At 31.7% G+C, this 16029-nt stretch overlaps 1 protein-coding gene across 1 annotated transcript; it reads left to right on the forward strand.

Moving 5' to 3' along the window:
- Window positions 1–7328: 7328 nt before the first annotated feature.
- Window positions 7329–12478, forward strand: LOC132629894 (uncharacterized). Its single transcript, XM_060345301.1, has 3 exons — window positions 7329–8287; window positions 10007–10193; window positions 11584–12478. The coding sequence occupies exons 1-3, from the start codon at window positions 7511–7513 to the stop codon at window positions 12114–12116; spliced, it is 1497 nt and encodes a 498-aa protein (XP_060201284.1). The 5' UTR covers window positions 7329–7510; the 3' UTR covers window positions 12117–12478.
- Window positions 12479–16029: the final 3551 nt, after the last annotated feature.

Here is a 16029-nt window from a genome sequence, read left to right on the forward strand (position 1 = left end):
TGGCAATGAATATGAGAAAAATATAATGCATATATATACTTTTGTATAAGAGAATAATTTTCCTCAAAATGATGTCTTTTTAATGGAGAGTGAAGGTAATGTGATGACAAATGCATTTAGTATGACTCCATAATCAGATTTGATTTGTCATGTAGGGCTTATTAAACGAGAAAATGTTTCATACAAGTTTTCCTATTTTTAGGGTTTTGATTCAAAATCATTGATTCAGAATCAAGAAATACTATACATTCCGCTATATTTGTTGATGGTTAAATTGGAAAAAGTAAACATTAGTCCAGGAGTACTATGATGGGACGGAGGAGATTATCGATAATGTCTACTCTGATGATTATCGTGTACCAATTATTTGCCTAATCTAAACCTAGGCACCCTTTTTAATCATCTAGGATTTCAATTTCAAGAAGTGCAAAAGCAGTCTCATTTATTATAAATGCAAAACAAGCATCAAGATCAATCACCAATTATATAAGCGAAACATCGGATGATGGAGCTATAAATCTGCATGAATAAACACCTCAATTTTATTTTATTTTTTGTAAAAATTGCGCTCACTGGCTACTTTTTGAATTTGTCTTAAAAAACTAGTCTTTGTTGTGAAATTTTAAATTTCACAAGTAAAACTTCATGACAATGTCTCGGAGTTTCACCTAAGGCGGACTCAGGATTTAAAATTTATATCTTATTACAATAACTACAAGTTAATGTACAATAATAGATTTACGATCAGATACATATAAATATTCAGTAAATTTCTTAATACGTACATATGTAGGGTCCAGATAAAAATTATTGAATCACTTGAACCCGTTGACGTCATTCTAGACCTGCCCTTGAGTCTAATCTGTGAAACTTGAAACTTCAAAACACTACAATTACACGAGCTGAAACAGTGGTTATTTGTCAATTTTTACTCAAATTTGCTTGTACCTTCATTGCCAACTCAAATAATTACTACTAATCATCATGTAATATCAAGAGTCCGGAACAAAAATGACCCAAAAATCGAAGTGAACAAAAATACTCCAATAAAAAAACGTGGTACCAAAGTACCTTTAACGCATGACTTAATCGTAACGGCGCGGTTAAGTCCAATAGATAAAAAAAGTGATATTACTTTTCTTTTCATTATCCTTCACTATGTGATTTGTCTATGTTAGTAGATGAATGTTACAGCTCCGAATTAGTTCTTAGTATCATTTTTACTTAATTTGAAGCTACTGATAAACATAATATCATTTTCTTCAAAATTCAATCGTATTCTCGTTTTTCTTAAAAATATAATTGTAGCATTGTTTAAATTCAAAATATTTATTGTCATTCACTGTGTGATTTGTCTATAGACATAGACAATAATTTCATTGTCATGTGTGATTCAATTCATATAGAACTCGATTTTTTTGTGCAATTAATAAAACTCCGGGTAGTCGTTTCGTGGTTTTATTTTAGCATGTTATTTTTTAGTTAATGCGTAATTTTTTTTTTTTTAATAATTAGTTTAGGATGTCACGTGAGTTAGTTATAAACGGTAACAAAGAGTAAAATAAGATTTATCATTAAGAAATAGATACGTAAAAAATATATTTAATTTTTACTTAAACCATGCATCATGCATCATGCATCATGCACCATGCACCCATAATATATCTAATGTATTCTACTCATAATACCTTCTCAATGCTCCCGCCAAGATTTGATCCCAGGTGGTTGGCATAAAAAAGAAGTAAACCGCCAAGCTAAGTTGGTGAAACCTACAAGGTAGACACTTTTTATTTTTTATAATGTTCACTAATGCTATCTAACTTGTTTTCATAAATTGAATTTTGAGCCTTGAAATTGACATTCAAAATATGATTACCACGGAATTACCATCTTGAAATGTATTTTTTATCATTAGATTTTTACTAAAGATGAATGAAATTTGTGTACCAATTTGGGGCAAAATTCAAATTGAATGGGATAAAGGACGTTTTTCTAAAAACTGGCCCAACCAAACCGCCTTGGGTGGCTAGATCTCTAAAAAATAACTCAAAAAAAAATTTGCGTAAATCGGACATCCGAGCGCAAATTATGACCGTTTAAAGTTTCACCAATTTACAACTACTATATACTTCTTATTTTATAATTTTATCTTATTTTTATAACTACTTAAGTCTACTGGATGGAAAATTTATGAGACTTGTATAACACATTAATTTAATTTGTTATTCAAACAATTTTTTTTAAGGCGTCATTAACGCAGTAAATTATCATTTTTTTTGCACGGATTGCCCTTCTTTTGGGGTGGTCTTTAAATTTTGCCCCTCATATTTGTGTTCTTTAAGTTTTGCCCTTCGCTTGGATATCTGAGGTTCTCGGTTTAAACCCCCGCTCAGGCATAAAATAAAATAAAAAATCGCAAGGCAGGGCTGGGGGGAGTGTAAGCCGGATCCGGCATACAGTCCTTAAGGAACAACTAAAGTTATGCCGGAGGGGGCAGACTTTGCCTTGAGACATATATATATATATATATATATATATATATATATATATATATATATATATATATATATATATATATATATATATTACTTTTCAAGGCAAACTTTTAGTTATGTCTTAAGGAAAAGTTCCGTCTTATGGAGCATACTTTTAGCTATGCCTTAACTAAAAGTATGCCCCATAAGATATAACTAAAAGTATGCCCCATAAGGCGGAACTTTTCCTTAAGGCATAATTAAAAGTTTGCCTTATAAGGCAAAGTCTATGCCTTAAGAAAAAATTCTGCCTTATGTGGCATACTTTTGGTTATGCCTTAATTAAAAGTCTGCGCCATAAGGCATAGTTCCTGAAGAAAAAATTTTGCTCCATAAGGCATAACTAAACTATGCCTTGCGGAAAAGTTATGCTCCCTCCGACATAACTTTAGTTTTTCCTTAAGGACTTTATGCTGGATCCGGCATACACTCCCCCCAGCCCTGCCTTGCGAAATTATTTTTTTATTTTATGCCTGAGGAGGGGTTCGAACCCAGAACCTTAGGTATCCAAGCGAAGGGCAAAACTTATAGACCACAAATATAAGGGGCAAAATTTAAAGGCCACAAATATGAAGGGCAAAATTTAAAGACCACCCCAAAAGAAGGGCAATTCTGCGAATTGGCCGTAAATTACTGCACTATTAAACTTAGCCGTGCCGTTATGGTTAAGTCCTTTAATGTAGTAATTTACTGCGTTAAAGAAACTTTGATACTACTTTTTTTTATTGGAGTATTTTGATTCACTTTGTTTTTTTTTTTTTGGATCATTCTGGTTCCGGACTCTAATATCAATAATAAACAAGCAGTGAAAGTGCAACTATAATATAGGGACTAGGGAGTAATAGCAGTAGTTAAATTGGTACAGACGGTGATTTCTGCTACTAGAATAGGCATAACTAGCTTGGTACACTGACAAATTATTTGGTTCAAAGCTTTTTAAATTATAGTATAATGAATGGCTAAGCAACGGAGCTAGACGTCTCCAGTCTAGTGAAGGACACTTATGTCTTGACATAGAGCCCGTTTGGATTGGCTTATAAGTTGTTTATAAGCTGGTTTCAGCTTTTTTGAGTGTTTGGCTGGTCAGCTTAAAGTCATTTTGTGCTTAAAATAAGCTCAAAAAAATAATTGGGCTCATTTGACTTAGCTTATCTAAAGCAGCTTATAAGCTGAAAACAACTTATAAGCCAAAAAAAATAAGTTAGACTACCCCAACTTATTTTTTTTAGCTTATAAGCTGCAAACAGCTTATAGGCATAAGCCCATCCAAACAAGCTCATAGAAGAGTGTGTTATTTTTTGGTTTAATCATTTTACGTTAGGAATTTATTGATCCGATTAATGTAAATTCGCATTATTTTTGAATTTCTAAAGGTAAAAAGCGCCCTATCAAGAGTTTCTTCATTCTTAAGATTCGAATCCGAGATGACTGATTAGCATGGATGATAATCGACCATCTACCACACACCCCTAGTGATGTAGGAAATAGTTTTTTTTTTTTAATTTTTAAATTTAACCACATGATGTTGGAAATACACTAGTTCAGGTAATTTGGGTTCACATCGCTTAGGACTTCTACATGTGGAGTTAGAGCCCGTTTGAATTGGCTTATAAGTTACTTATAAGTTGCTTATAAGTTGTTTTCAGTTTTTTTGAGTGTTTGGCTGGCCAGCTTAAAGTCATTTTGTGCTTAAAATAAGTTCAAAAAAATAATTGAGCTCATTTGACTTAGCTTATCTAAAGCAGCTTATAAGCTGAAAACAACTTATAAACAAAAAAAATAAAAATTAGACTAACCGACCTTATTTTTTTTAGCTTATAGGCATAAGCCCATCCAAACGTGCTCTTACTTTCTATCAAGAGTTCAATTATTCTTAACATTCTAATATGAAAGCTCTCGTTAAGAGCGGAAGGATCTAGATCCTCTTACTATACCTTTAGTGGTATAAAAATAGCGTTACGATAGACAGAAAACAAACAAAATAAGTTTGGGATTAAAACAAATAAAAGATGCGATTAGTAAAGTGCGATAGTGACCATTTTGATGAAGCTTGTACAATTTTTCAAAAAAGGTTTAACATATTAAAAGTAATCACTACATCTTATTTTTCTTTTCATTATTAATGTGAGACTTTTTTCACACATCCGACAAAAAGTAAGTTTATATATATCATTTCTTCTCCAAAAATATATACAAAGAGAGTTGGAACAATTTTTAGAAGCATATATCGATCCGAATTTTAGACCTATAAAATAAAACACATAAATACTATGTTAAAAAGGATAAACCAAAATCAAAAGGGGGAAAATCCAACACGAACTCTCCCGAAGGTTCTGGGATATGGCCAAACCAAAACTAGCTCAAGTCCGGAGGACCAAAGAATTTAGAGTTAATTTCAGATGCTAACTCATCTAATAATTTTTATCTTAGAAAGTCATTTTTTGCTCCCGTCTGACATATTAAAAAATAAAGTCTAACTTATGTATGTCGATGATATAACATTTCGTTTTTTATATTATAAGTTATCTAAACACTAAATACATAATAACTTTTAATAAAAAACTATTTATAATTTTAAAAGTAAAAATGTCACCTAATACAACGGTTAAATGTAACTTAATAGTATAAATTTTCTTTACGCGATCAAAATATTATTCTACATATATTAGTATTTCTAAGGGAAAATTTCAATAACCATTGGACTATGGTATCAACATGGATTATGGTAGAATTGTTAGAGTCTTTTCATCCTTAATCAGAGGTCTTGAATGAAAACGAAGAAAATCGTGTTGGGAACGCTCCTCCAAAGTAGGCTCCGTAGTGCGTAATTTAAATATGATGGGACTCTAATACGAATATCAAACATGTAGGAAACAAAAAAAAAAAACCATTGGACCATGACAACTTTTTAAATGACAAAAAACCTCAAACATATAATGCTAGTCATAGAAGGAAAGGTGTCAAAGCTACAAGCAAAAGTGTAATTGGTCCACAAATGCCCTCTCAGCGCTCTTCTCGGGTATTCTGTGATTGGTTGTCTTCCTTTGCTTGCCAGCTCTACTGCCTTTTATTTTATTTTCCTTTTCCTTACAAATAGCTTTTGTAATTTTCTTTCTTTTCATCCTTCGGAACAGATTGACTCGATCAATTTAGATTCACATCAAATAAATTATTAAGGAATTTATTTTTTGAATATAATGATTTGATATTCAGAACTTACATATTTAACTAATTCAAATTCACATAAGTAGGATTTAAACAATTTTTAGCAAAAAATTCTCTACTTTCAAACAATCCGAAACGTCTGATTAAGAATGGAAGGATAATATCTCCACCGTATTGACTGAGATAGGATTTCTTTATCGAAAAATTTCACTCATGAGTAATCAATTAAGAAGTTAAGTTCAAATTGAAGAGATCTCGTCAAAACCTCATGCGAGACGAATTCAATATTTGAATATCATGTTTTGAGTTTTAGAATTACGATCTCAAAGGCTAATAATGGAGTCCTTAGTTTAACTTAACTTTTACATATATTTAATGAATTTTTACCACACATATAATTTGAATCAAAACTACTAAATTATGCCACTCTTATTCTAAAGGCTACCTCCTACCATGTGGATAAAAACATTTCACTTTTACCTCATCCATTACTAACCACCCCAACCCAAACAACCTATTGACTCGCAGCCACTCTCTCTACTCCACCTATAGACATAATAGACACAATTATGTAAGTAAAGTTACAGAATGAGACAATTTGTTGTGTCACAGGTAAGTGGCACCATCCTTCTTAAGTTATTTCTAGCCTCCTTCTATTCATCAGCTAAAATAAAGATCATCTAGACAAAAGCTTTGCCTGCTGATTGTGATACACTATTACTACAAACCCCACAGTCCTACACATCTACTGTTCCACCTCAGTTACCATATTATAGTATTATACTTTTATTTACAATACCAATTATTTCATGTTTTTTATGTGTAATTATTTATGTATTTATCATCCACCTTTGCCTCGATCTTGTAAACACTCCAGATTTGAATTAGAAGTCTCCTTATTCTTTCCTCAAAAACTCCCCTTACCCCCCTCTCCCCACCCCTTACCCCCACCCTAGTTCTGTAATTTTTGTCCAGATTTTTTGTATATATAAAAAATATTACTCTTTCTTCCAATTTATGTGAAAGAGTTAGAAAGGATCAAAATATTTAATTTTTACTACAAATTCTTTACAAATTTTAAAATAAAATTTACATAATTAAACATTACATAAAAAGTATTATTAACCAATATAATAGATTCACAACATTTTAAAATAAATATAATCAAGGAAAAATTGCTTCAATCCATCTGTTCTTCAATATCTAATATCATAACTATCTTTAAAGTTGTCCCGTCTGATTCCAAATAAGACGTGAAGTAATACCTTCACATAAATGAGAAGAATATAATGCAAAATATCTATAAATATTTGATCATGCATCCAGTTACTCTCTCTATCTCAATATGTGCCACACTTTTTTTTTTAATCTATCTCAATAAGAGTGTCACTTTATATATTTATAAATTATTTAATTTTAAAATTTCTCTTTTACAACCATATAAATATTTAAAACTTATATTGAACCACAAATTTTAAAAAAATTAATTTATTTCTTAAATTTTCTGCTTAATCAAATAGCACCGGATATTATTGTACTAACTTAAAATTGACGTAATAACAAGTAAACTTTAAATTCTGTATGGTCTCTATGCCCCATCATAGGTCTCTTTTTTTTTTCTCGAGTCTCTAACTATATGTACACAACTTCCCCACTTTTCAAATCCCACATACAATACAATCCCCACTACACCTCCAACTCGAAAATCTCTTTGTTGAAAACTCTTCAACAAAGCTCAAAAACCTCATTTGAAAAATCTACAAAACTTGTAGAATTAAGGTCTTGGGTCATAGCTTTCTCCCTTCTCTATAATGGCACAACAACAAAAGCATTTACATGAGCTTCTAAAAGAAGATCAAGAACCATTTCAACTTAAACATTACATTGCTGATAGACGTCTTCAGCTCAAGAAACTCGATAACAAAATTCCTTCCAAATATTCATTACAACCATGGAAAAAACAAAAACCAAACAACAACAACAATACTACATCATTATGCAAACACGCTTGTTTTTTCTCGTTTCAAGAATCACCAAGCCCGGCCCGAAAAGCCTTCCTCCCCTCCCCCTCTCCGGGCCTAGCAGCAGCAGCATCAAAAAGCCCGGCCCGAAAAGTATTTCGGGCCGGACCTCTGCTGCTGGAAGCCGCAATGCGGATTCAGAAAAACCCGAAGAAAACCCAGTCGGGGTTCGGTTTATTCGGGTCGATTCTGAAGAAAATCAAGAGCAGTAATAGTGGCAAGAAACGTGAAATTATTAAAAGTGAAGTTTTCGTGGGAAGACGTGAAGAAGTTTGTGATGAACACTTGAGAAGTGGTTCTTGTACTTCTTGTAATAATAGTAGGCTCAGTAGTGCTGGTTGGTCTGAAAGTAATAATGAAGAGGAAAAATCTATAGATTTTGAGACTTCAAGTAGTTGTTTGTCTGATAATGAGGAAATTGAGGAGCTTGTTAATGGTGATTTTGACAAATATTGTTCAAGTCCTTTAAGTCCATTTAGATTTTCTCTTCAGAAATGTCCATCGTTGACAGGTTGCCGGACGCCAGATTTTTCATCACCGGTAGCATCTCCGGTTCACAATAAGGAGGTTTGTCATTTTCTGTCTCTGTTTTGTCAGTAGGGCGTGTTCATGCTTCTGTTTGGGTCGGTTTTTTATTAGAATTAAAACCTAATCAAACCAAACATAATACATATTCATTGGTTACTTAATGATATTTCTCTAAAATGCAACTATAATTAACTCAATGTAACTTTTCACATGTTAATTTGCTATATTATTTCGATTTATGTGACTTTTTTTTTTTACTCAATTTCAAAAATAATTAGTACAGACTTTTTATATTTAGTAACAATTTATAGTCAGATAAATTTTTATGGCTGTGTGAACTGTCATACAGCTTTGTATAAATTGGGGCAGAGCGAGTAATCTTGTGAGTATATACTCAACTTTGTTCGAAATTAATCATAAGTTCTTACCATTTAATGTTCACTTTTTTACTTTAAGTTTTTTGTGGAAACTTATATTATCTGATTTGATACAAGAAAGGTTTGTCATTTGTCATTCTACTTTGTCAGTGTCTTGTCAAAAACCAAATTATGTAAATTTTGGTATGTTGTTGTTTCTACTAAAATGTAGTAACTAGAGTTAATTGCGGTTAGCAATATGTTATAACATGTTTAATTGCAACATTAAATCTTTTTAAGTGTATATAATATATCATAACCTTTTTCGAAAAAAATTGTAATTCTTACTATTTAATGTTGTTAATTAATACTACTAATATTATTATTATTATTATTATTATTATTATTATTATTATTATCATTTTTAATTTAATTTGTGACAGAAAAATTATGCCTGGTAAATCTTTTGTTACTATTTTATGTTGTCCGAGTCAACTAGTTACTTAGCTGACTAAGTTTGACCTGGTTTTTACGTATCGGCAAAAGGATCTCGTTGGTCTAATTCGATGGCCGGATTATCGATATTAAATGACAAAAATGGCCATTGAAATTTTTGTCATTTTAATAATCAAACAATTTTATTAGGGGTGAAATTTGTCATTTTTCTATATGACTAGAGATTTCTATTTGTTTGATAGTTGTACCATTTTTTATCACGCTTCTGCCACCAAAATCTTTTTTTGATGGACCTTGTCTAAGGAAATATAAAAAAAGACACAATTTTTCATAATAGGACAAAACCAATTTTTTTTTTGTTTTTTTTGTTTTTTTCATTTGGATCCAATTGATAATATCTTAATTCCTACACCACTCTTTTCCATATTCCTTCAGTAGCAATTTATGTTGTGGCCTTTAATTGAACATGAAGTTTAAGAAAATAATTTTTTTTCTTCTGAAATTTATGATTTAAAACAAGCCATAAAGATTTATGTAAACTATAAGTTTCCTTACTTTAAAAAGTGAATTTCCTATGGATTATCCGTCAGAAATTTGCTCGTCGAAAACGTTTTTGACGGCCTTCCTGTCAGAAATCCCTTAACGACGAGCCAATTTCCAGCGGGATGTTTGTAAAAAAAAAAATCTTATATTTTTATAGTTTCTAAAGTAAAATATGACATTGTTTTTGGGACCGACTAAAAGAGAAAGTATATAATGTAACTTGGAACCAAGAGAGTATTATAATTGACAAATTTTAAAGTATATGGAATAAACATCAGCAGTCAACATCATATAATTCATGGCCTAATGGTACAACATTCCATCAAATGAGTAAAATAATACATTTTCTTGATATGCAGCTTATTATATGTTTGTACTTAATAATTGGATTTCTTGTGTCTAGGACAAAGAAAACTATGAAGGTTCGGCAAATGTTGAACAAGAAGAAGATGAGAAAGAACAATGCAGCCCGGTTTCTGTCTTGGATCCTCCGTTTGATGATGATGGACATGAAGGCGAATATGAGTACGAGGACGAAGATGAGGAAGACGACGATTGTGGTAGCGAATGCAACTATGCGCTTGTACAGAGTACGTAAATCATTACCTCGAACTTATTTTGAATACTTATGTGCGATAAATGATTATAATTTGTGATAAGTCAGTGAAAATTCATATAGCTGATTACAATGATATTGTATATTAAGTTGTATCAATACTAGTTAGTAGTATCTTGCTGGTTGTGAAGTCATCATCAGTAGTTATGGAAATGCTGATTTCTCAAAGGACATGTTTGGTTGGATATTAATACTATAATTGTAAGGTCATAACCAACTTGATAATGCTGACTTTGATATATGCTGAATTATTTCATGTGGGATCCATAAGAAGTTTCAATCTTGATAAAAAGATTTGTATGTGCGTGTTACTGTGTGTTGTACATTAACATGACATATTGCTTTGGTTTGATGGTAAGTCTTGTACATCATTTCTGTTAATGTGACCTCATGTTGTCCATACACAATTAGTGCCCTGGCGATGTGAAAAATATTTACACAATCATGTCGTAATAATGTAACTACAGGTAAATCTCTATGAAAAACGCTAATCTGTAACTTGGTAAAAATGATAATTAACATACTATAAGAGGTTAAACTATATTGTAGTGCGATTTCTTTTTTACGTTATCCGTGTATATGACTTAAATCTTTTATTAATTGCCTGATGATCCACATTTAGTACAGGTGGGGTTTTTCACTTAATTGATATGCTTGTCCTCTCTTCAATTTATTGAACTCTGAGAAGAAACTATCAAACTTCTTGAATTTCAAAAACATTTGCTAATTTTGGACTCTGCCCTTTTCAGTGTTTTTCTTCAGACTGTTATGATTCAGGGACCTGATTAAATGATAAGGGTACATTTAGTAGGGTCTTTTATGTAATTTGTTCATAGTTGAAAATTACATTTATAGGTATAACATAAGATGCCATTTTTCTACTATTTTTGGGACAGTAACAATAAATCCTAGTGAAATGGGACAGAGATATCTAAAACTCACAAAGGAGTAAAAGTAGTTACTTTCGTTTGTTCCTATGTTGCTCAGACTTTTCAAAAATGTTGTCGCACCCGTATTGGATCTTCCAAAAATGCACTACTTCGGGAGGGTCCGACACGCACCCATTGACATTTTTGAAGAGTCAGAGCAACAAAAATTGTTATTATTTTTGGCATGGATGGAGATAGGGTATCGGAAGGTGGTAACAGAACCCCCTTCGTCAAAAAATTGCACATTATATACAAGGTTAAAATTATTTTCTACGTATATATAGTAGATGTATCCCCTTGGCTTTTTCATATGTTTACTTCTTTATATTTTGAATCTTCTTAGTGAAAATTTCCAATTGGATTTTCTCTTGAAAAAAATCTGAGATATTTGAAGATGAGTGAGAACTTATGTTGATTGTCCTGCATTGATATCAGGAGCACAGCAACAGCTTTTGTACAAGCTTCGTAGGTTCGAAAAACTAGCAGAGTTGGATCCTATTGAGCTCGAGAAACTGATGCTCGAAGAAGAAGAAGAAGAAGAAGAAGAAGAAGGCGACGATGATCTTGAGGATGATGATGATTCAGTGTTATCATACAGAGACCAGGATTATGACACGTTTGCAAGCGAAGTGACAATCCCTTTCGACATGAAAAGGCTAGTCTCGGACTTGATATCCGAGGAGAAGACCGACAATAACAGTTTGAACAATAGGGAAGAAGTAGTCTTTGGAAGAGTATGCAAGAGGTTAGATTCATGGCAGCATGTGAGATCAGACACCATCGACATGATGGTCGAATCAGATTTGAAAACCGAGTTTGATGACTGGAAAAACTTTCAAGAAAAAAGGGAAGAAACTGCAATGGAAGTTGAAGTTTCAATCTTTAGGTTATTAGTAGAAGAATTAGCAGCAGAGGAGATGGTCCATTTTGCTGGACATCATGGAAATTTCAACAAAGTTTTTGCCTGATATCAAAATCTTGATAGGAATCCAGATAAGTTGGGGCACCAATACGGATACCAAATGCGGAGTGGGAAACCATAAAAAACACATAGGGATCTCCTCTGTGCTTATATCTACTTATTTAAATCTTTAATTGGAGAATCATAGTCTAACTTTGTACTATGACTTAGGCTATAGTTTGTAGTCCAACCCAAAGAGTTTTTTGGGGTGTTAGACAATAGTATTAGTAGTACTTAATAGTAGAGTTACTTATCATGTACATGTGAGGGGAAGGTAAATTCTATCTTACTTCATGAGACAAAAAAGTACAGCCCTCAATTTTCTTACTAGAGGAAATAATTTGTGTCATGCTAGCCTTTGCTTCTTTACATGAGATCACTCTTGATTATGGTATGCTTAATTCAAATAAGGGCATTTGTCCAAGTCTCGATAAATAAAGTTATGAAAAACTTATACTAGTGAGAGGTAGTAAGTAATAGGCGAAATAGTCGAGCTACAATTGAGTTATGCAAAACTTATACTAGTGAGTGGTAGCAAGTAATGAGTGGAATAGTTGAAGTGCATGCAAGTTATTCAACAAGTAATCGACGATATAGCGGAGGTGCACACAAGTTGTTCATAAAGTAAATGACGAAATAATTGAGATGCATGCAAGTTGTTCGACATGTAATCGATGCACGTTATTCATAAAGTAATTGACAAAATAGTTGAGATTCACGCAGGCTTATCTAGATACTATTGTTATCACAAAAGAAAGCGAGATTTGAAATCATTTAACATTCTCTTTGAAGAGGAAAATCATGTCTCTTTCACATGAAACAAAATATTTGACCTTTTGGTTGGGGTGTGTAGGCTCTCTTCTTTTTAACTTTCCCCATAAAGAGTGTTTGGTGATGTCAAATTGATACCATTTTACATAAACTTGGAAATTAAAGAAAATTCTTCCATAATAGAATCTCAGAGTCAAATTCTTTGATAACATTTTAAGTAAAGAATATGATTCTAGTACTATCGCACAAGCCAGATCAACTAAAGTAGATTCACCTCTACCTTCAAAGGAAAAAATAATACTAATAGGGAGGCATCTTTTTTCTACCTTTTAACCTTACCCACTCTTCCTTTTCCTGTATATAAATGCTTTCTAGCTGCCACTAAAGCAAACAACAAATCCCAACCAAAAATATTCTCACGATTCTGACTTAGGTTACTTAAAATAATTAAATTTATCATTAAAGTATTTCATACTAGTGAATAATATTGCAAAAATAGTAAAGCTATGGGACCTAATCCTACTGATGACTCATAATTGTTATAGCAAAAGTTGGAGAATAATATTACTACATTTATTTTTGTACCATGGATGATGGGATGAGGTGTCACCTTGAGGTTGTTGCCTCTATAATTGCCCTTTGGACCTAAAGAATAGAAGGAAAGAAAAAAGAATAGATGCTTCCTGTTGTTTATACCTTTTCAATTTTGTTTTCCACTTTTCTTGTATTTTAGTTAAATTTTCGTGCAAAAGTGAATACTATATTATAAAAAAGCAGAGAGGAATACATAAGTTCAGAGTAAATGATCATTTGTGCTTTATATGGATAATGATTAGTGTTATTTAGTAGCGTACCAAATTGCCCAATCTATCAAGAATCAATAATGGATATTACTCCATTTTTATATTGCGTGTTTGCTATGAGGGAAAACATTTATAATTCTCATTTTTGGTAAGTTAAAATGGTTTAAAAAATATTTGCAATAGAAAAATAAGTTTCTTAAAATAAATAAAATGACTTTCCTACCAGTAATAGAGAAAACAAGTTTCACAAGATATTCCCAATTAATTGTCTCTTTTCCGCGACCCAAAACTCCACCCGATCCCCACCCCTAACTCCCACTCCCCACTCCACCTCACACCCCCTACTCCTCAACTCCCAACCCCTACTCCCCACCCCACCTCGCACCCCCTATAATGTTTGACCAAATTATATATAGATGTTCTTGGAACAATATTTTTTGTTTACTTACCAAACACTAAAAAAATAAGTAAAAGTCGCTTATTTTCTAGGAAAATGTACCAAACACACCCTAAATCTCTGCTATTTTCAAGTATATTTGGGTTATATGTTTCTACATTTCATAGATTAAATGACGTATGTGGATCATAGTTAATTGATTTCTTTCTAGCTGCTTTAGTGGACAAAAACTACCTGATATATGTGCTAGTAAAGATAGTTGATACCTGAAAATAGTCTGATATGTGCTCAAACTGATAGAAACACTATTGCTAATTATATAAAAGAGCAAGCTGATTCTCGAATTGGACAAACAAATTCAGCATATCCAAAAAAATTAGATTGGTAAATAATACACGTAAATTGAGTAGGAAATTTTCTTGCATGCTATCGTTTGAAAAGTAGCACTATCAATTTATTGTAAATTTACTTATAAATAAACTATAGTAGACAAAAAAGCTTTGACAATAACTATTGACTAACATGGCCCCAACAACCGGCAGATTAGAAAGTTCAACTAATTCTCTCCTACCATTAAAACATTCTAAACATATATTATTGTGTTAGATTAATTAACATATATCCCACTTCATCATCATGATCTATTTTTTTGGTCATTTTTTTATTTAGCCTTGCTGTATTAGGAATGGGGGCCACAAAAAAAGTTAAGACACACTCTATGTCAAAACATGATGAGACATCTTGTTCTTTTATATTATAATAATATATGAAAAATAAGTGGAAATAATGAGTTAATTAGTGATGAGAAAATATGTGCATGGATAATGAGATAATAGTAACGGGGTAATGATGGAGGTGCAGAATTTATCATAATTAAGTAATTTAATAAAGTAAAAATATGTGTTAATTAATTAGAATTAATTAACAGAAATATATGTGTATATATATAGTATTATAATTAATAGAAATATATGTGTATATACATAGTATTATGTATTTGTTGATTTGGTATAAATACACGCAAATAAGTTTTATCGAACGGAAAAAATTCCATTACAAAAAGACACATATGTTCATGCATGAGCGGATGATTTTTGAATATAAATTAAATAATTAAGTTGTAATAATGAGTTAATTAAGTAATGAGCAAAAATATGTATGGATAATGGGATAATGCTGGCGGAGCACCTGGTTAGCACCAAATGTTGTTTTTATGAAAGCAGCCAAGATTTAGAACAAAGTGGAATAAATCAAATCATAACATGCTTCTTTTCGAGTACTATATGTCTTAGAATAATATTACAAGCACATAATTTAAAAGTGAAATGAAACTGAACTGTTGTCACATTATAACTTTTTTTTTTTTTTGTGACAAGTGGATTACCCTGGCCCCTTTAATCTATCATAAAAGCACTATTATTTTGCTACTATCCTACTTGTTTTCACTTATTAAAAATAATAATCTTATTAATCGATTGTTGATTTAAATTACATTTAAAGTTAGAAATATTTCAGTAATAAGCTTATTTTGAGAGTTAGTAGCTTTAAGGGTATTTCAGTTATTATAATGGGGAAAATGGACTTTTATTCAGTACCTAACTGCTTATTTATAAAGTCATCTAGGCAAACGGGCTCTAGCTAAAGAAGAATTGTTTGATTCTCTAAATATAATGAGAAGTTTACAGTTTTAACCCGGCGGCTAAAAAAATTATGTGCACCTTGTTCTTACGCTTTGTATTTGGCGTAAGTGTGTACGCTAAGTAAAACTTTACCCGCACTGGGTGTTTACACCAAATCAATTGATGTATGATATGTGTTTGAATATTTACAACTATCACTTAACTATGATTAATTAATATATATATATATATTGACTTCATTAAATCAATTAACCATGATAAATTACATTGGTTTGGTGTAAACACTCGGTGTGGACAAGTATTTACCAT

Source organism: Lycium barbarum, chromosome 3 (assembly GCF_019175385.1).
Source record: "Lycium barbarum isolate Lr01 chromosome 3, ASM1917538v2, whole genome shotgun sequence".
Classification (NCBI taxonomy): domain Eukaryota; kingdom Viridiplantae; phylum Streptophyta; class Magnoliopsida; order Solanales; family Solanaceae; genus Lycium; species Lycium barbarum.

Bases quoted from the DNA above. Each gene is read 5' to 3' on its own strand.
- LOC132629894 (XM_060345301.1), top strand. From the start codon at position 7,511: ATGGCACAACAACAAAAGCATTTACATGAGCTTCTAAAAGAAGATCAA. The intron at 8,288-10,006 runs GTTTGTCATTTT...TCTTGTGTCTAG, and splicing joins CTCCGGTTCACAATAAGGAG to GACAAAGAAAACTATGAAGG. The intron at 10,194-11,583 runs GTACGTAAATCA...CATTGATATCAG, and splicing joins CAACTATGCGCTTGTACAGA to GAGCACAGCAACAGCTTTTG.